The sequence below is a fragment of the Leptosomus discolor genome, chromosome 4 (genome assembly GCF_034619465.1).
Source record: "Leptosomus discolor isolate bLepDis1 chromosome 4, bLepDis1.hap2, whole genome shotgun sequence".
Taxonomy (NCBI): Eukaryota; Metazoa; Chordata; class Aves; order Leptosomiformes; family Leptosomidae; genus Leptosomus; species Leptosomus discolor.
The window spans coordinates 48,404,487-48,426,251 of NC_141394.1; the positions used below are offsets into that span (position 1 = coordinate 48,404,487).

Genomic DNA, 21,765 nt, shown 5'->3' on the forward strand with positions numbered 1-21,765 from the left:
ATTCTAAGTTTACTTGTGGAAACATTACATAAAACATAGTTAGCAAAGCCACCCAAGCCTTGAAAATAAATGCAAAAGATTTGTTTTATTCTCCACTAAAAAAACCTTAAAAAGATAACAATTATTTTGTAAGTTTCAACATTATAAATTATGTATTTTCTTCAAATTATCTTTGCCATTGAGTTCATATTTAAGCCAACTTAAATATCTACTGAAGCTGAAGGAAAATTATACTCAGAAGTTAACATTAGTGGAACGCAAGTTACGTTTTATGATCTAAAATAACTAGACTGCTTTGAAAAAAAGAAGTGTTTTAATGAACTCACACTCCTGAGTCTTAATTGCTTATGCAAGTATTGTTTAAATCACTGCTTCAAAATTAATCTTTCTGAATTGGACCAATAGTTATCTCTCTAACTTCCTATTAATACATAGGCAAGTTATTCCCTGGGATAGTATCAGAAAAACAATACTACCTGCTGAAGATTACCAGCTGCCATTTGATAAACACTTGTTTTCTTTACATTTTCAAATATGTAGCTGAACTACATTGTATACAATATTCAGCTCATGTGCTAAATATGATGATTTAACATTTTACTTCCTTAAAAAATTTTATTACTAAATCCATGTTCTCAGCATGGAAAAAATTCATTAAGAACTTCTGAGTTATGCACACAAGTAGGCAAGTGAAGGATTTTTGTGTGTGTTTTTTTTTTGTTTTGTTTGGGATTTTTTTTTTTAGTGGAGGCTATAAACACAGTGGCATTCTTAGAATATCCCATTACAAATCTAAGCAGCCATTACAAACATTTAAGGAATGTTCCTTCCATATGCTTAGAACATCAATTATAATGCTTTTAACCTCCCAGTAGATCAGTCCTGTAAAAAAAAAAAAACACTAAGAAAGTCTTACATTTACTCCTACAAAAAGCTAGAAAAAAGGAGGTGAACATGGTGTAACTTCATTCTAGACAGCACACACACACAGTTTTTTCTTGCCATACGTTGGCATTTGTAAAACAAGCACTACTGAAATGGGAAAAGCAAGAGAAGGTTTCATGGACATTAGTGTATTGATTAGAAAAAAGGTCATATTTCTACAAATAAAAGAAAATAAACAGATATTTTTAAGCAACTTAGGAGACACTTAAATACATTCTTCCTCTTCAGACTATCATAATCACAGCTTCGTTTTAAAACAGTGTTAAAGGATGCTTTCATAGCAAAACAACACTTTGGGGGAAGAAAAGGAAAATATTTACAGTAAACAATTCCTATGCTTTACAAAGAAACTTATGTCAAATAAAAAAAGCCTTTGCACCTATCATCTTGCATGCAGCAGTAACTGAGTAACTTTTCACCTACTCTTCTGTTTAATATACAGTTTCTTATGCTTATTACTGGGATTTTTATTTTAAATTATTTTCTATCTTGAAAGTAGTACTGCACATCGATAATGAAATTTAAATAACTTTTTTTTTCCAGTCATAGTACCTAAATAGCACAAGACCTTGGTAATGGCAGGTCTGTATCGAGATTTAATGGACTGAAGCAAAACTCACTTCCATCTGCTAAGTGAACTCAGTCAATGTCATCCTGCTTTCACATTATTCAAAATTGTCATCATTTGAATTGCATTGTTATAGACAAGTTCAGAAAGATACTCTGACATTAAAAATAAGCAGGACCATCTAATGTTCTTCTCTGCCCTGCAATCTGAAAGGACCCTTAATGCCAAATTGACAAGCTATTAGAGAATTTCTTAATATATTTTCTCGAGCTAGAAGAGCAGTCCCACTATCTAAAATCAGCCAGAAGGAAACATGCAAAGAATTGCCTTCCTTGCCACATCTATAAGAAAGTTTAACTCAAAAACTGGGGCTACTCAGTGGTTAAATGTATGGATTTTTTAAGTTATTTTTGAGCTCCTTTCTTTCACAGTACTAAGCATGAAAACACTTGTCTCAGGCTCTCACTCTTTTCATTAAATCCTTGGTTTGCCTATGCCACAAAATAACACTTACATTATCAAAAAAGAACGCTTCTTTTAGATCTGAATTTAATGCTTCTTTAATTTCTAAAGAACACATACGCTCTTAAGTGTTTAAAGGTAGCTTTTTCTTCTACTACTATTAAAATGTTCCAAAAGCATCTAAAGGATAATATAAACAGCTAAGGGAGGGAGATGAATATTTGCCATTGTAGTTTTCTTTTAAATGCTCTGAGGCTGCATCTGAAGTAAGAACACAACACATGCCCCTGTACTGTCCTTTTTTATAGGTATTTTTTCATGTCTACAGTTGAAACAAAAGTATCAGCAAGCATTGTTTCAAAATAAACTAAAGATGTAAAAAAGTCAATATACCTGATTCAATAGAGTACACAATTTCTGCATTTCTTCCTTTGTCCTTATCTAATGCTGTAACCTGGAGTACTGCTGATCCAACAGCTGCTGACTCATACACGCGTCCTTCATAGGAAGAGCTGGTGAACCATGGAGCATGATCATTTGTGTCACTAACATTAATGATGATTCTAGCATAGTTGCGCTTTACAGGAACATCTTGATCTCGAACCTGAAACAGTTAGGATATTACCAGCAATTAGCACTGTTATTTCAGCAGTTCATCAAATATTGGTAATAATTCAAGGTTCAATCTGCACTAGTCACAGAGACTGCATACAAATTAGTGTTTGAATTAAGGGAACAAATTAAAAAGATATTTAAAAAGATCTGTTTGTTATTGAGTGCAGAAGAAATTTTGTGTTAATTTACCATTATTGTGAGAACGTGCTGGTTCATGGTCTCATGATCCAGTTTTTCTGAAGTATAAAGAGAGCCAGTTCCAGGGTCCAGACGAAATTTTTTAAGACTGATGGGATCAGTGCTGCCTTGCATAGTATAAATCAGTTTATTCTTCTCATCTCTGTCTGTGGCACTGACTTGCAGAATTTCTGTCTCTGGTGTGGTGTCTTCAGGTATAACAACTTCGTATTTTGAAGTGGAAAACTGAGGCCTGTGATTATTTGTGTCTATAACTTTGATGTACACCTGAAATAATAAAATGGGAAGGGGAAACCACTGATGATATTTGAGAAACAGAGATGAAAAGAGGGAATTTCATTAAAAGTCAGACCATAATACCGAAATAATTCCACCTCAAGACAATTTTTTTTTTCAGGGAGAGGGACAGATCTAAGAGGTGCAGGGAAGAAGAATCTTGCTGAACCCAAATCTGCCTCGCCTTCACCGAAGTCAAATCAGAAATCTGTATGACCAAGAATGCCTTAGGTAAGATATCTTAAAGGGAATGAGTTTTGTCTACAAGAAGACGGAAAAGAATTCCTTAGTAATTTTGGAATTGAAAATAAAAAAAAGAAAAAAAAAATTCTCAACATGGATCCCAGGATAGGTAAAAATCCTTTTTATTTGTGCAAATTTGGAATTTTAAGCAATGTTTTCCAAGGCAGTGGATGCACTGTACTCCACCTTGCCCTCACATGGAAACAATCCTCTTTCAGCAACTTACATTTCCAAGCCTAGGCAAGAATTGAAAAATGGTCGAAGTCCCACAAAAGTATATTATTTCCAAGAGCCACAGGTATTATTTGCTCTTCTTCAGCTATGGAGACAACCTCAGCGAAGGTAACTGGTCACCAACACAATTTCTCTGAAGTTACAGTTATATTAACTTTGATGCGTCGAATTGCATTTTCCTACAGAAGTTCAGCTGTGCTTACCTACGTGCTATGCAGACAATTCTCTTTGTCTGAATACTAATGTTCACTGGACCACAAGTTCCCTGCACACCCACTTGCCTTTCGCACCATCGAACTCTTGTACGAAAAGAGTAAGACTCAGCCACCATCCTGTTCCCGCAACAGTGATAACATCGGCCGAGTAACAGTAATGCAGAGGAGTTGGCAGGCAGATAGCAAAGCTCTGAGAACGCATGGCTAAATTCAGGTTCTTTTTGTGCTGCACATACCACCATGCTTTTAGCCGCCCAAAGGTTAGCTGCTTTGTACAAATTAGTTAAGTACCATCAACAGATGTTTAAAATAAGTACTTATGATATCATAAGTGCAGCAAATTGCTCTTTGAAGATACTTATTGCTTTCTATTGATACCTCGTGGAGTCTAGAGATATAGTATAGACAAGGTACCAAACTGCATGAAGCAGGAACTAGATGAGATGAATCCTGATGGTGGTAAATACTAAGGAAATGCCATACAGAAAGACTTTTGCCTGTACATAATGAAGTCCTGCACCAACCCTGGAGGCACCACGGGGCAAACAGATTAATGGAAGTAAGAATCTGGGAACACATAGAACTTGGGGTAACCTTCTATTATAATATAGGAAAGTCATCCCAAAACCTGGAATATTGCCCACTCTGGTGGCTGAAATAACTGTGACCAGAAAGACTGTTTTCACTGAGAATTTCACTTGGATAATAAAAAAGAACAGACAAACATATAAAAGGGAATACAGGAACAGAGCAAATGTGGAACCTCAAGAGTCAGAAAACAGGTATGAAATAAAAAGCCAGGTAAGGAGTAAAAATGGGTTTATTTGAAACCATGAAACAACCTGCAGGTAAGCAAGACCACCAGGAAATACAAAAAGCAATTATGGTAAAGGAAAGCCTGTCCCAGATTACAATTCTGCCTCAGTCTTATTCATCAAGAACAATAGGGAGCATGACCCTGCACAAAACAAAACAAAAAAAAGAGGACACTGGCAAAGTAGTGGTGCTGCAATTAGCTGCTAAATGGAAACAAATCATCAAGACAAGACAGGAGCCACCTCCAGGTTCTCGTGTACTGCAGGGGGAAAAAAAAAAAAAATAACCCACAAAAAAATGGTAATCCTAATGTAACACACACTGTTGTCAACACTGAGCTCCACCTCCAAAATGCCAGTCAGGGCAGGGAGGGGTGCACATGTGTGTATGTGTGCACACACTAGTGTCCACAGTCACACACACAAGCTTCTAACTTTTTAGTAGATGTAGTCCTAGGCATTGCAGGTCACTGGGCCATGATCCAATATATAGTACATGCAGGGAAATATTCATAAACATAGGTAGTTTTTCAGTGTTTGAAACAGTCCATTGGGATAATTACTAACTGTCACTGCAAAGGAAAATGCTGCCTCCTACGATTTATTAGATTTCTTCAAAAATGGAAGAAATATGAAATATTGGTGTATCAATAAAATCCCTTGCAAGATGTTGCTATGGAAACTAAGGAGTTTGTTTGGATTAGAAACTGATTAAAGAAGTAAAAAAAAAGTTGCAATAAGTACTGAAAAATTAATGATAGGTGACCGAGGATACACATTAAGTCAAATTTTTAAATACACGCACTAACAAACTCAGCTGGAAAATGAACAGCAAGAAAGAAAAGAATATGACCTTAAATACGTGATTTTTTTTAGATTGTCATGATTAGAGAGGATATATATTATAGCAGCCTTCCAGTACTTAAAGAGGGCCTACAGGAAAGGTGGGGAGGGACTCTTTACCAGTGAGTGCAGTGACAGGACAAGGGGTAATGGTTTCAAACTGAAAGGGGGCAGATTTAGTTTAGATGTAAGGAAGGATTTCTATATTGAGGGGGTGGTGAGACACTGGCACAGGTTGCCCAGAGCATCTGTGGCTGCCCCCTCCCCGGCGGTGGGCAAGGCCGGGCTGGATGGGGCTTTGAGCAACCTGGTCTAGCAGAAGGTGTCCCTGGCCATGGCAGGGGGTTGGAACTAGATGGTCTTTAAGGTCCCTTCCAACCCAAACACTTCTATTATGTAATAAAGCAACTCAAGCACAATTGCTCTGTCTAAATAAACTCTGCATAAATTAAATACATCTTAATGAATCTTGGAAGAAGAAATATGGAAGGGTCCAATACTTAGTGGTTTTAGTCATTTATACAGTATTATAGTAAAAACAGCTACTTAATGAACACTGGTGCTCAGAAAAATGAAACCAAATGAACATGGCCAAAGAATTAAAAAAAAAAAAACAACATACGGAGAAAACTCCAACCCTCAATATAAATCAAACTATACATATATTTTTGTATAAATAAAAGGTTAAAAGACCATATACAATTACAATGCCTAATTAATGGACACTATGCTTTCAAAATGAACATGTCAACCATTTTTGTATTCAATTCCCACCCCAAGAGATTATTATGTTCAGACTCAGAAACTTAAGTAAAAAGATAAAGTGTCAAATTTGACGAATTTAAATCAAAATTGCTATTTAAGTTCATGTCTATTTGCCCCCCAAATGAGGAAATACAGAAACACAGGTCAAAATCACAGGTGAGAGGGAACGCAACTCCAGAGCAATTGTGCTAGATGAATCTTCAGAGCAGAAGACATGGCCACCTGTGGTGCTACACAAAACAAGCACAGGAAAAGAGCATTTCTAGAAAGAAGCACCACAAAAAACTGTTCAAAGTACAAGTTAAATGCTAGCAATATAGTGACTGTGAAATCAACATTGGTACCTGCAAGACTAACCACATAGCCAATGAACCAGCTTAACTGAGAACTGATCTGTTAATCAAACGATCAGAAGGACTTAGCATCTGCTTCCTGTGGTATTAGCTAGTGAAGCAGTTAAAACAACCTTACCACTGAACACATAAGGAGATATCCTCCAAAAAGATACTGCTGGGCTAAGCAGGTAAGGAGATAGTGCCTCAAAATGTACAGCACTATTAAATATGAATTATTAACAAAAATATTGCTAAGGAATAAACATAATGACTCAGTCACTATGAATGGCTTGCTCAGGTATTCCATTACTTGTCAAATCACTTGCTCAAGCATGCAGTTCTTTTCCACACCGGTAAACAGAACTACAAATACACAATTTGATCTATTAGTGCAACCATTTCAAACGTACCTAAAATCCAAAGTTTATCTTAGACTCAAGTGAAAGGTGTTTTATCTACATACTTGAGGATTCATTCCTCACTCACTGATGTTACTTTATGCCTCTCCACAGATTCTGGTGGACAAGCATAACGTGAATAGATGGGCACCCTTTTGGTAATCTGGCTAACTACATGTGCGCTGCTTTAGTAAGGGGAGCAGCAGGTAGGGGAAAGGAATTACTCCCCTCTATCTTCACTCACTGCGGGGACTGTAGATCCACTACCTGACAAGTCCCTGAACGAGCTGACCCAACTTCGCAGTTTGCTCTGCTTTGTGCAGGAGTTTCAACTAGATGAACTCCAGGGGCTCCTTCCAGTCTGAACAGCTAAAGAAATGTACTAAGGAAACCTGACTTTCAAGACAGGGATTCTGATCGATGCTAAGTGACAAGAGCTAGATGTGCAATTGCTTTTTAAAATTTTCATGTAAACTGTTAAGGCCTTCCATTTAAACGAAAGGCACCCGAAGTAATAATTGTGAGTGCAATTTTAAAGACTCACAGAAAAATGAAGGTTTGTGCGCCTGAGAACAAAATACACGAAGAGCTCGTGCTATTCTAAAGTAACACATATAACACAATAAAAACAGTTATTGAGTATTTCTCAATGAAATGATAAGATTAAATTCAAATGAAATTCACTAATATTATCTCTTAAGAAAGAAGTTGCATATTAAAGAGGCACACTACAGAAAAGTTTGACATTAACACACCATAAGGTGATCTCTGAAACAAAATGGTCTGGAACTAAAGAAACTTGACTCATTTTGCAAGGCTGTGCAAGGGCTGTGTTACACAGCTGCCCTCTACTCACAGATCTCACTGAGACCGACGCAACCTGGTTATACAGACAGAGAATAAAGCAGCTCAGCATTATTTAGGGGAAGGACTTGAAATCTATTAATTATTTGACAGGTGAAACCTAAATTTGCATAGGAATGCACTGACTACCAGTAAGTTATAAAGGAGGTATGTGCCATTGACAACACATACTCAGCACATAATATTTAAACATGATGTTCTTTTGGATTGTTTTAATCGAATTTTTCATTTGCTGATTCTATGTGGAGTTTAAAATCTCCTCCTCTCTCCATTCATAATTACATTATAGTTACACTGATGTGTTTATAATCATTTTCATAAACAAAAATTTCTATTATCCAGAGATAATATAACTGCATTCCAGTTCTAAAATGTCTCTATGGAGCAGTGTGGTGATTGGAAGCAAAAACGCACATTTAATCAATGAAAAATATTCTATCCTTCATTCCCAAAGTATAATATCCATATAAATTTTGCATGAAGGAAGATTAAATATTCTGCAATAGCACAACAATAGGTAAAATGCTGCAATTAGCTTTAAACCATCTAAAGTATTACTTCCAGTGAAAAAAATTGATAGACATAGGAATGACTGGAAGTGGCTATAGTTAGAAACGGGATTTTTTTCTCTTTCTTTCTTTCTTTTTGTTTTCCCCCAAAAAGCAACTCAAAGCTCATATATTGCTACTTACAGCCTGCGAATAACCTCTTCTATTTCAGGCTAAAACATTATAAACCAAAACCATAAGTACATTGCTTTGGTTTTTTAATGATATTCCTTCCTAGTGTGACACTAGTAATCTCTAACATCATCTGTCAAACATCACTACTGTAGGCCTGGAATTTGTTTGTCCTTATTTGCATCACACATTTGGCATTTAGATGCAAGCAAAATTCTAATAGCCTCCACGCCTACTGCTGCTGTATTTTTCAAAAAAGCTATTTAACTGAAGTCCTGAAAGAGTCAAATGCTCTACAGATGTTAACGGCCTGAGGCCAGCAAATGCCTTCTAGTTTGAAGTCATATTCAATACCCTGCTCTTATACAACAAGATTTTCATTTCTTGCCCCCCCTCCCCAATGTCTCGGCAATGTAACTTCTCCTTCCAAATTAAATGTAAAATTACTTAATCAAGGTCTCTTAACTTGTTTACCGTATTTCCAATGTTTACAGCAATTACTATGTAAGCTAAAAGTTGTGAGTGGCATATTGTTGTTCCTAATGTATGCACTCCATATTCAGAATTTTGCCTGTCGCTCCATTTTAACTGTTTATCAGCTCTTAGAAGAGTCCACCACATCAACACACAAACTTTAATCATAATTTTTTCAGTAGTGAGTATGGAATATACACAGTGGCAGCCATAAATCACACCTTCAACTTTGATTTCATATCAACATTTTTAATTCACCTGAAGTTAAGCCTCATCTGAAATGCATGTCCTTAACGACAGTCTGGAGGGCTATCTTACAGATTAGTCCATTTGGGTGGGCCAGGAGTTACAGGGGAGATAAGAGAATCAGTTAAAATCAGGACTCTGTTCATGCACCAACAGTTGCAAAGTTAGAATGAGGAGCATGGATTAGTTCAATGTACCACAGTAACATGAGATTCCAACAGCAACAGCGTAACTTGTGCTTATCCCACACGCAGGGGTAAAAAGTAAGACAATGCAAAGGAAATCTTTGTGCTCGCCTGTAACAGAAACCACAACCTCAGCTCCTGCCAACTCTAGCTGAGAGAGGAAAAGAAAGACACAAAAGAAAATCCATTCAAAAAGCAATCACAGAAATAAGAGACGATAAATTTGAGACTACTACTCCAATTCTTCTGCAGAAGACTCCTGTGGTAAATGTTTATAATGTTCAGTCAGCTTTACAAAATGTTAAAATAACAAATTCACTTAAAGAAATTGGACAAAAGCTACACTGTGCACTTCCAAGAAGAACTAAATGAATCGCATAACCTAGAGGAAGAGAAAGGGTGAGGGTTAAAGTATTTTTGTGACCTTCCAATTCTTGGTTGTTCCAAGACAAAGCAGATTATGGTTCAACTGTGACAGCTTAGGATGTCTGCATAAATTCAACTACATAAGCAGCAACACTGGGTAGATTATCTGTAGTCATCAAGACCATATACTCAGCCCTTCACTACTCCCCAGGCTATCCCAATACACTCTGTATGGTGGCACTTTTGACTTGGTAGCAGTGGGGGAAAGCCTGTGTGGAAAGCCTCTTGCTGTCTTTCTGACTCTCCTGGCAAAAGGAATTTTTTAGCTGGATTCGGGTTTCTTCTGATTTTTTTTTTTTTTTCAAACTAATTCATGCCTTCTATCCAGCACTCTGTAATCAACAGAAATGAAACTGCTTAATATTTTTACTACAACTAGGCAGTAAATTTACAGCAGGATTCTCCAGACCTTTTATGCTAGTTATCAGCACTAGAAGCAATGGCACCACGTCTATGATAGCAGCAAGTTCTGACTGGGGGACATGTTGTCATGTTTGGAGATTCATGGTCTGGAATATCACCCACAATTGTCACCATTAAAGGAAAAGGCAGCTCTCAAAGGAAACTGCTAACCTTGCAATCTTCTATTGAATTTAGTCTATTTGACCTATCAAGCCTCCAGACATGCAGTCTGCTCAATAAAGATTCTCTTTTAAGTCCTTAACATTGACAAGAAACATCTTTCCCTCTAGCCAAAAGGAGGAAGACAACGTGTAAGAAATTAGAAAAGACAACATAAAACCATACATACTGCACAGAAGTTGAACAACAAGAAACTGCATTCAGAACACAGACTTCCATATACAGAAAAGACAGCAGCAACCCTCTTATTGCTCTTTGAGCTCCTGAGAGGTAGGTCAATGTTAGGGGTCAATAACACAGACACATCACTGTCCCAGTCCAAAAGTCTTAAATCTGGAAATAAATCCTTTCTTTTCTATTTGGAAGAAAAGTGGAGCTCCTCTATGCTCGTGGTTCCATTCACACCAACCTCAGCTAAACTGGGCTGGGGAAAGAAACTAGACAGGAAAAACAGGAGGGATATACATCACAACCTACTTTACTATGAGTTATTTCCAGTAGTGTCACAAAAGACTTCTGCCTTAAAGTGAACTTCTTTGTCCAAATGCAAAGAATTGCCACCACCATGGAGCCTCAGTAGAGAGGTAATCTGAAAAAAATTTTTGTCTGAGATTGCTGCTTTTTTGGAGAGTTTTTGGCAAGTTCTACCTCCACTGAAGCTAAAAGGAAGTACTTGGGAAGATACACAGAGATGTTATCATCTAAATCTTGTTTCTATATGTATACCATGCAGAAAGAGCAGCTCACTTTCAAAAAACAGTACTTGGACACTGTAAAATTTGTCATCCATAGATCTCGGCAGGGGGGAACCAATCAACCTTGCAATCATCGTCTTTTAAATTTCAAGTAAAGTAATCGTATTATTTGGTGGTTTGGGGGGAGCTGGAAAAGAGGGGTAATTCATATAAGAAGTATTAATCCCTTTCTTGTGAGTAAATCATGCATGGAAGGGCTTAGTTACTGTTTTCATTTACTCAGCTAATATAGGAACACGATACAACTTAAAAGCTGCCGATTCAGACTACAGCATAGTAACACACAGCCTTCCACCACTGCCAAACAACATGGCTCTACGAACGTCAGGATCCACTTCTATTTTAGACACAGTTCCTAATTTATACAAACCATATTCATTGTCCAGGATGAAAAAAATGGTAAGGAGAAAAAGCAACACCCCACCCCCCAGCTACAAATTCCTTCTTCTATAAGCGCTTCGTTAGAAAGTTCATTACCTGAGTGCTGATAGATCTGGTTCCATCCGTTGCCTCTACTGTTAAGTTGTAATTTGATTTCTGTTCTGCATCAAGAGGTCTAGCAACAATGATAGTTCCAGTGCCTTTGTCCACATCAAATCGACTGTCATAGTTGCCACCTTGTTCAGGAAATTGGGAGACGGAGAAGGTCATAAAACACAGCACCATTTCATTGCTTTTATGTATGATCATGTTCTGTCTTCAGATGCTTAATGAAGGTGGAACTATATACACATATGCTTATATATACACACTTAATTTAAACCCTTTGTGTTTTTTTTTTCTGGTAATGATGTGATATGCTGCTACTTACAGATACTTAAAACTGATTAGTTTTGGACAAAGTTAATTTGTCTGGCTCATGCAAAGTTGGCAGGTAGATTCTTAGCAAGATTCTCTATCTTTTTTTACCAGAATTTAAAGATTCCAAATAGCAGGAAAACTGAGAACTACTAGGTGAAATATTTTGTGCAGACTGTCAGGCTAATTAGTGAAAAAATTACTTTGAATCAAAATAAATGAAAATCCCAAATCAGACAAACAATCAAATTTGTGTCTTTTGGATCAGAGTACAAATTACTCACATATGACTATAAGGTTGAAAAAGCTACAGTACCTCGAAAGGATTCTCATCTCAATGCTGAGTATCTAAACAACTCACTGTGTCACTCCTATTGAGATAAGCAGGACTCATCTGGGTGCTAAATGTTTAAATGCTTAATATGGCCAAGCTCCTTTTCTGGAGCAAATTATCTTAACTTCCCTTGTGAAACTTTCAAATTACCCTTTGAAATATATTAAATAACTGTGTAGATCAATAGCTACACTTATTCATTTAAACATTTAATTGATCATCATCATGCCATCCTGAGCAGACTGTCATGAGAATACAATGTCCATTAAGTCCAAATATTGTTAGCAATGATAAATAATGCCATTTAACTACAATTGCTTTAGACCTCTCAATAAACTGCCTAAAATGGAGGAATCAATTTTTATTTTCATCAAGCCAGTGCTAGATATGGCAAACCAATTTCTCCTAATTACATGCATGTGTTTTTCTAATTATATTTTACAAGGATAGCGTTCCGATATCATCTGAGTGCTTCTTTTTTTTTAAAGCGTTTTTACATGCTATGTTTTGTAAATCACTAAATGTGTTTTATGAAAAGCCAAGGCTAGAAGTGAGAGGGTGAAGTTCCAAAGGCTGCAAATTTATACTTAATCCAAGAAAGAACACTAAACACTCAAATGGGCCCCCACTCACATAAAAAGCATTTCACCTTTGGAAGGTTCCATTGCATGACAGACATATCAGTGCAGGAAAGATGGGCTGGATTCTGCTTCACCGGATTTCAGGTATTTAATAATGACAAAGATAATGTAATTTTTCTAGTTTCACTGAAAGCCAACTACTCTTACTGGCCCAGCAGCAGTTTCTGAATCACATGAATGGATATAGACTGGACAGCACGAAAGGCAGCATCTTTTTTTTTTTTTAAACAGGTGTGCATGAAATTATTTTTTATAGGCTTTTTGCAAGATGTCACCTTCAGAAAGTGAGCTTCCAGCTTTTCTTCTATAGCTGGCATGTGATACCATTTTCTCAGATGTCTCAATGAAGCCATCTCCATTTTAAGGAAAGAGTAGGGTGAATGCGCATGAATCTATTCATTCTGTTTCCCTGATACAAGGGCAAGCTCTTTAACCAATTTTATTTTCTTCTTTATCAAGGAAATCACAAAGGCCTTGCCTAATTTTTGTAGTATTGGTGATATCTGGTATTCCGCTGAAGCAGAACTCAACCCAAACTTCTGCATCTGGTACACTGAAAGTGTAACAGCAACAGTTTTGGCCAAAGCCAAAACTAGATGCTCTGAATTGATGCTGTACAAATGTAATGATGACAAAACAAAACAAAAACGAACCTGTCACAAATGCAACTGTGAGCACTTTGATTTCCGAAGGGTTAATAAAATAAATATTTTATAAATGTACGCTTTCATTTCAGATCTCATAATCTGGTAATAAATTATGTGATCTCAGCAGATACCTTCTGCTGTACAGTTCAGGTCACAAGCCATCTGAAAGATGTAAAATACTTCACTAGCAAGCTTGTCTCCTGGCTCAGCCAAAAAGAAAGAAAGCATGGAAAGCAAGCACAGAACATAAAGGAAAGCTGTCAATCAAATTAATTCATGCTATTAGAAACAGTAAAAGAGGGCAGTAAAGTGACCACCTGTAAGAGTAGCTGATAACTTCACAATATGATCACACACCAAACTTTCCAAAACACTTTTACTAAGAAAACAGTCAAAATAAAATGGTTTCTTTTACAGTGCATGGACAAGTTCTGCTCTTTCCCCTTGGAGTTTTCTGTATAGGTCTTTCTAAAAATAGCAGGAAAAGATAACCTGTTTTCTGTGTTAAGCATACAATAAAAATTCTGTAAACGTCCAAACTGTGCTGCACACTTAGAAGGAGCAAATCAAAATAATACTATAATCAGAATTCTATTCAGATGTATCCACTGTTCAGAGTGCACAGCAGTCGAAGCAAACTAAAAACAACAACAGAAAAGTGCTTCCTCAATCTAATTAACAGATTTTGTTAAGAAAAGACCCCAGGAAATGCTACTGCTGTACTCTGTGGAAACTCTCAAGACTTCTGAGGCCTCTCCTCTCTACTCTCTTTCATCTCCATGAACCAACTCACCTTTTTCTGACAATATCCCTTTCTTAATCTTTCCTTTTCTGTTTGCTGCTGGCTGGATAACCCTGTTTGGATTGGCGCATGTGGAACTTTCTCATCTTGGCTGCTCACTTAAGCTACTTTCATATTTTCTGCTTGTCTACTCTCATGTCTATGTGCGTATATGTCTGGGAGAACAGTAAAAGAGCAGCCTCAGTTCAAAAAACACCTCTAATGCAGTGAGCTTTGCCCCTGTGAGGATGCAATAAGGCATCTTGAACTCTGTACTCCCTCTACACAGCTGTACAGATCTCTAACCCCTCAGTTTGTCTAAATGCAAACACTTTTTATTCAACTATGATCTATTTGGAAAGAAATCATTTTTTTCCAGAATACATTAGAAAGAACCATTAAAAAATTCTATGTAAGTATGTAATATAGTAGCAATGACTATCAATATCATCACAGGTTGTTCACACATGAAGCATGCATCTAGGAAAGAGTTGCATCTACTCTCATGTGTTTGAAATTTTTCTGAGAACACCCTCAAGTATTTGGCAGTTATATATTCCTGCTGCATGTATCACTTTTACAAACTTTTAACTATTGCTGTTCTCAGCATCTCTTAGGAAATACATACTAGCAAAACAGACCTTTAAAATAAAGAAAGTTTAAGGAAAGAATTCAAAAAAATGCTTTCCCCAATGAGTTAACACCATGATTACACGGCTAAAATTTTCAGTACTAAACAAGGTGAAAAAGATCCTTCTCTCTCTTGGGAATGTGGTGGAAAAATTCCAATCTGATAGGGCTATCTTAAGACCAGAAACAGTTCACTACAAGATACCTCTCCTGCAACAAGGCTGTACTATTCTCCTTGATTGTAAAGCACGTAGCACATGACAGAACTTGTTTTTAGTATCAGCTAAACAGCAAACACTCTGTATTCCTGGTGCTCATAGGTCTAGTGAGTAAGTCCAAAATTAAGATGTACTATTAATTTTGTCACCACAGCATCAACATATAGTCATGTTACTGATTAGAATTCCCCTTTCAATGGCAGAGTCTAAGGTAAGATATAGCAGTAAGAACAGGTACAAGAAGTTTGCTGGGGTTAGGAACATTATAAGCTTTCCTTTCAGTACTGAAATAAGGGAGAGCAAACTGAGAAGCAGCCCAGAGGACAAGAAATAATGTGAACAGTATAATCTCTCTTTCGGTGTACTATCCTCACTTGTAGAAAACTGGCGTTTTATTTCTTTCCCTATCCTACACTCTATGAGACTGAATTTATTAGTTTTAATTTCACTGACACATTATTCATAAGCCATTTCCAAAACTGCAACACAGTATTTCGCAATGTAATTTTAATCTTTTATATATAGTGGCATTGATAAAAATTTAAGTCATTTTGCTGTATAATGAAGTAAGGGAAGGAAAAAACCTCAACACATCTACAGCTAAAGAATGCCAAAACTCTGCATTATTTAGAAGAGTGATTAAGAAACGAAGCTGCAATGAGCCCTCCAGTATCTCGTACTCCATGCATTTGTTTCTAATAATAAAAGCCCTCAAGGCATCCTTACCCGTTATGTCAAACCAAAGTGGTGTTCCAAGAGGTTCAACAGCTATTACACCAATCATGTGAGCAACAGGGTCACTTTCCATCACCGTAAAAGAGAAAAATGCTTCCTCAAAATAAATGGGCTCTGTGGGTGGGACAGGCTTTGGAATCCATTCTATGTGAAGCCGTGTAGTTGACGATTTTTGTGGACGACCATTATCTACAGCTTTAATCTATGAAACAGACACATCTGTTAGGCTACAGGATCACATAAATCATTATGTCACATAAATGGAGAAGTAGTAATAAGCTCCAAGCATGTTTGCTTGTGTGAGATATATCCAAAAAGGTTAAGTGTCTCTCAAAGTGCCACTTGCCCTTCATTATCTGGGCAGCAAATGGAGAAAAAGTATGCAGCACCTGATAGCAGCACAAACTGTTACAATAAATTCACTTTATTTTGCTTTCTTCCTGAAAGAAAGTCAAATTGATTATTTATGTTCCCTCATCATGTTCATTATCTGTCAAGTTCTGGAAAAGAACAGCAGCTTCTTGATTCACTTTCTCAATATAAACATCTGAAATCATCATTTAACAAAAAAAACCCAAAAACAAACGAGCACACAAAACAATACATCCAGATTTGCTGAAGCATTCTTCCTTCAGACACTCCAGTCACCCATCTGCCAGCTACTGAAGAAGTGATAAGAATACAGATAAAAGAACACTTCACGTATTCATGATACACAAGATTTTGACTCACTGAAAGGATATCATAGTCCCTTGCCGCAGAAAATTTCTTTGATGAAACCACTCCAGTTTTTGGTTCAATAAAGAATTTGCCATGTTCATCACCATCTTCAATGCTGTAAGAGATCTCTGCATTGGGGCCTTCATCTTTATCTGCAGCAATAACTCGATAGATCGGCTCTCTCCTAGCAGCTCTCTCTCGTTCTGGCTTACCACGCTCTGGAAGACGGATTTTGTAGAACTTTTGCAAGAACTGAGGCTTATTGTCATTCTCATCTAAGACCTTCACAATCACCCGTGTGATTGTCGATTTTGCAGGAATACCGTTGTCTGTTACTGTTACCTGTTTTTATTAAAAAGGATATGGGTTAGCGCTCAATTCAATCATGGTCCTTCCAACAGTGCTTTTCTTAAACCAGATTTTCCTACAACTGCCCATAGAAACTGTGAAGTAATTCCTTGACTTCAGTTACTTAAACACCATTGTGTAAACCTATTTGGTGAATATTTACCAAAGGCACTACAAATTTATTCAGCTACTATCTTAATATTGTGATGCTTGATGTATGGCACATAGGAGTAGGTAGATACATATTAAATCTATTTCACTATTTTGCAGCATTGCAACTGAAATATTGCGTACAGGAACTGCACACAAGTATAGCATCTCTGACAACAGCTTCACTGGAAGAATATCTTAATATACTTTCAACCTAGTGTTTCCTTGCAACTTTTTGATTTAATAATTCGATATTACACCTCAAAATATGCAATTCATGAGAATGCACCTTTTGCATTCTCTCAATGAATGAAAGTTTCAGAATTTGACAGGCCTATGCACTAAAAATCCCCTATATTTTAAGATATAAAAATCACTATCTTGTTTGAAAGCAGCTTAAAAAATTGCTTTTTAAGGAAGACACACAACAATCTATTTCATAGACTACATGAAATGGGGAATTAAACCAAGTCTGCTCTTCCAGTAGTAGTCAAAATTTCTACTAAAAAGCCATGAAATGAGTATGAAATCTTCTACAAAATCAATTCTAGGACTGATCTGATGTTATTGGCACGGGTAGTGAACAAAAATACAGTAAGAGTTATGTTAACTTGAAGTCAGAAAACAGAAAAAAATCCTTATCTACTGGAAAAGGATCAAACTGATGGAAAAACTTAGTTCATTTATAGGAATCTTACCTTATTACCTTAACTCTTACCTATTTAAATTCCTTTATTGGCTAATAAGGAGTAAAAATGAGCATATGCAAATTACTTCAGCATCTATTTTGAAGAAGAAAAAGATATGGGGTTTATGTTCCTGCTTCCTGTAAGAGCTCAGTTAGTAGAAGAGTTACAGAATCAGGCCCATCATTTTCTGGCTGCACCCTGCCATCCACATAAAAGCTAACAGGCTCAGCAGACACCAGGCATTTGCAAGGGAGAGTTCAGCTGCCATTACATAAAGCATTTAAAACAAATACAAATTTTTCACTGATAACAGTATTACCTGACCTCTAGCAGTTTCGCTAAATCTCAGTTTCTGAAGGGGATGTTTTCCAAAAAAATGGCATTAAATACATAAGAAATAATGATGGGTAAAGACTTTTTTTTTTTCTTTGTCAATCCTTCATGCTCTTTTCCTTATTTCTCTTTGATGTTGGGTTGGTTTTGGTTTTAGCTGTAGAACTTTAATCCCTGTGCCTCTCATCTTAAGAAAAATTTTATGACCTGGTGCAGCACTCTTGCTCAGCCTTTCTATGGTCTCCCCTTCATTTTCTTTTTCTCACTCTTTTTTTTTTTTTTTCCTTCCTTTAAAAACACCTCCCTTGACTTAATTTACCTTCCTTATTATTACACAGAAACACACAGGGATGTCTGAGGGTCTCCTGTGCCAGCTCTGCTGTAATTAGAGGAAACTGATAAACTAAGACATGCTCATCTAATTCTCTTGGATACTTGTCAAAGCTGTAGAGGAACGCAAAATAAAATAAATCAAACACCCAATGTTTCTAACAAATTCTATGGGAAATGTGTTACACACTACAGTCTTATTTTGGTTTTGAGTTCGCAAGGAAGATACAAGTCTTTGCTGGGAGGAAGCTCCGTATAGAAGTCAGTCACTGCAGTAGCACTGTATATTCCCTATAACGTGAAAACATTATAGAGAAGATACATGGTTGGACCCTATGATCTTAAATGTCTTTTCCAATCTAAATGATTCTATGTTTCTAAGATCAGTGCTATGGAGGGTGTTTAAGAACAACACCCTCCCCCCCTTAACCCAAACAAAAACCCCTGCACATCATAGGTTGATAGATGATATTCCAGTTCAAACAAGCTCACCCCACAATTTGGGGAGAACAAGTGTTTTTCTTCAAGAATTCCTTCACCGGTTCTTAGGATGCCCTGGGAAATCTGACTATGGAGAAACATAAGGATTCAAAGGTAATATGGATATAAAATAATGAAATTAATACTAATGGAAGTCTAGTATGGAATCCTTGATGAAAAAGTTAATTTACATTGACATGAATGAAGACATGATCAGATATTCTTTTTTTTTTTCCTGTTTCTCATCTATTTTAGGAAAAAAGTATAGAAATACAAATGAAATGTGGTATAACTTGCAAGCATGATAGAAATGAAAAAGTGTGAGTAAAGTGATTAACCACAACAAAGCACACGAAATGCAACATGAAATGCAAATATTCATACTCATCTCTAGCAGATGGTAAGATTTACACATACATGAGTATCTGTTCCCTTTAGTACTTGTATTGGAACATCACCACATATCTTTCAGTTCACAAAAAAAAACAACCCACCCCAAAACATCCCAAAACAGGAAACTCCAAGGGGTACAGAATAACTTCTCTGTTAACATAAAATTAGCATTACCCTGAGCCAAGCAGAAAAAAAATGGCAAATCTGAGGAAAATCTAGTTTGATTTGAATGCAACATCAGTTTTGAAAGCATTACTGACATAACAAACAAAATATCAAGATATGAGAGAATAACATAAAGCTAACCTAAAATAATTGCATAAAAAGTGCCAATTGGACTGAGAAAATAGTTACAAGCTGGGAATAAAAAAATGGGGCATATTAATTACTAATGTGCAAGCAGGAGTGCAATCAAGGATCAAATTTAACAGCAAACAAGGAATAAATCCACCAACCCATCCAGCATTTCAATGCTCAATTAATTAGCCAGATGCTTAGCACTTGGCTCATAATATTGCACACCATTCTGTGCATTTCTGCCTTTCTTTCCAACCTATTTTCAAAGTTGTAAACATAAAACTAACAAATGGGAAAACTGCTATTTTGGGCTGTGCTGTCTGTCAGTATCCCTCTGTAGTTAACAGTTCTTCAGTTGGATACTTCGCAGACTTTTATTTAAAATCTTAACAACAGGCTGGGATTCAAAATGAAGGAAGAAAGAAGAATTATAAATGATAGCAGCAGGCAATAACCAATATTCCAAACAAAAGAGCAAACAGCTTAATCTGCTATCTTTACAGCAAATGCTGAAACCAGAAGGTTTTGTACTGTTGTATGCAACTGTTACCTTAAAAAGAAAAACAACTGAGTTCTGTACATGCTATCTTGTTATAACTTAAGGTTAAACTAGCAGGTATGACTGCTAGAAGGTAACTACCCATAACATTACACTGCTAGTGTGATCTCTGGCATAAGTTTTGGCCAGAACAAGTAGCACACTTCCACACATTCCCTAGCTGCAGCCTGAGAATTCACCCAATTTAGGCACAATTCTCAAGAGGCACCTTGGACACAGCCACCCTGTTCCAGGGATAAGATATAAGCAATCAAAGCCATACTGTGCCAGGTGGCCTCAGGGTCAGAGAATGATCCACAGCTCATTTTATTTACTGTATAAATCTAATACAAAAGCCAACATAATATGCATAGGAGTAAAAGTAATGAGATATCAATCTCACAACCAATAAACATAGCAGTGGTCAAGAAATAAGATAACTGACATGAAGTGCTTTGGGAAACGGACACAAGCAGATTTAAGGAGGCAATTGAAAAAGATTAATATAATGACTTTGCGATTTACAGGAAAAACGTGCCTAGTATTAAATCAGATCTGCCACTTAATTAACTTTGCTACTATTACTACTAGAAACACAATGCAGAGCAAATTCCACCCTATTGCTACTTAGGTGAAAAGCATTCTTTCCCAAGCTGAAACAAACGAAAATACTGATAAAAATTTGGTCCAAAAGCTGCATTAATCCACCTTGCAATGCACCAAAGGGATTGAAAAGGGCCAGGAAGACTGCATGTACGCTGGAGTTCTGCAAAAGGATAGTTTGGCTATCAAGGAACACATTCACCTCCAAGAATATGCAGTCCTTGCATTCCTGTTAGAAAACCTTTCTACAGATCTCACAAGTTTTGAGTAAATCCAGGCTTGCTTCTCTAGCTTTAACGTTCAGTTTTGTCGATTCACATTGCAATCTTCTATCTATAATGCAGCAGCAGAGGCACAATAAAGGTTCCAGATAAATCTTAGTATGTAAGTATCACTGTGAATATTAAGTCTTCATTGCAGGCAAAGTACAATGCTGTCCCACTGCATGAACACATCACGAAACTGGAAGACTCACAGTTGTCTATGGGTGCTTTTTCATGTTGTTTGACAGAGGATGAGAATAGCTATTACATAAATTTCAGGCAATCAGTTAAATGTAGCTAAATAAAAAAACTATGTCATGAATTTCATGCTCTTGGCCTCCAACTCCACAATGCATATATTGCAACTCATCTACCTACGTGATTGATAAATGTTATGCAGAAAAAAGGTCTACTCACAATCTGTTTGTATCCTCAATGTTAAAAAAAAAGATTCTTCACTTCTTTTTCAGAGGCCTATATTCAGCAAAGGGCAGGCTGAAATAGCTATTCCAATTACATACGAAGATTCAAAAAAACAGGAATCGCACTCCTCCTTTTAACAATCATGCCTTTGCATTGTTTGAAAGAAAAATCTTGGTTTACAGATATAAAACCAAAAAAATTGCCTTCTATCAGTATCTTAAGTCTTTTCTTATGAAAAAGTCCCAACACACTGTTTATAAGATAGGTAGTTTTCTGCATTGCACTATAAT

General features: G+C 36.6%; 1 protein-coding gene across 5 annotated transcripts in view; it reads right to left on the bottom strand.

Moving 5' to 3' along the window:
• The window catches only part of FAT1 (FAT atypical cadherin 1), a 100,868-nt gene that overhangs the window by 30,716 nt on the left and 48,387 nt on the right, over positions 1-21,765 (bottom strand). For 4 of the 5 annotated variants that reach the window (XM_009960419.2, XM_009960420.2, XM_086464093.1 and 1 more), the window contains exons 4-8: positions 16,641-16,970; positions 15,900-16,110; positions 11,602-11,741; positions 2,780-3,055; positions 2,369-2,579 (exon numbers count right to left, since the gene is read on the bottom strand). In XM_009960419.2, coding sequence (XP_009958721.2) covers positions 2,369-2,579; positions 2,780-3,055; positions 11,602-11,741; positions 15,900-16,110; positions 16,641-16,970 — 1,168 coding nt within the window. Of the gene's footprint in view, positions 1-2,368; positions 2,580-2,779; positions 3,056-11,601; positions 11,742-13,675; positions 13,745-15,899; positions 16,111-16,640; positions 16,971-21,765 lie in introns of all 5 variants that reach the window. The other variant, XM_086464091.1, reaches the window with a different exon arrangement.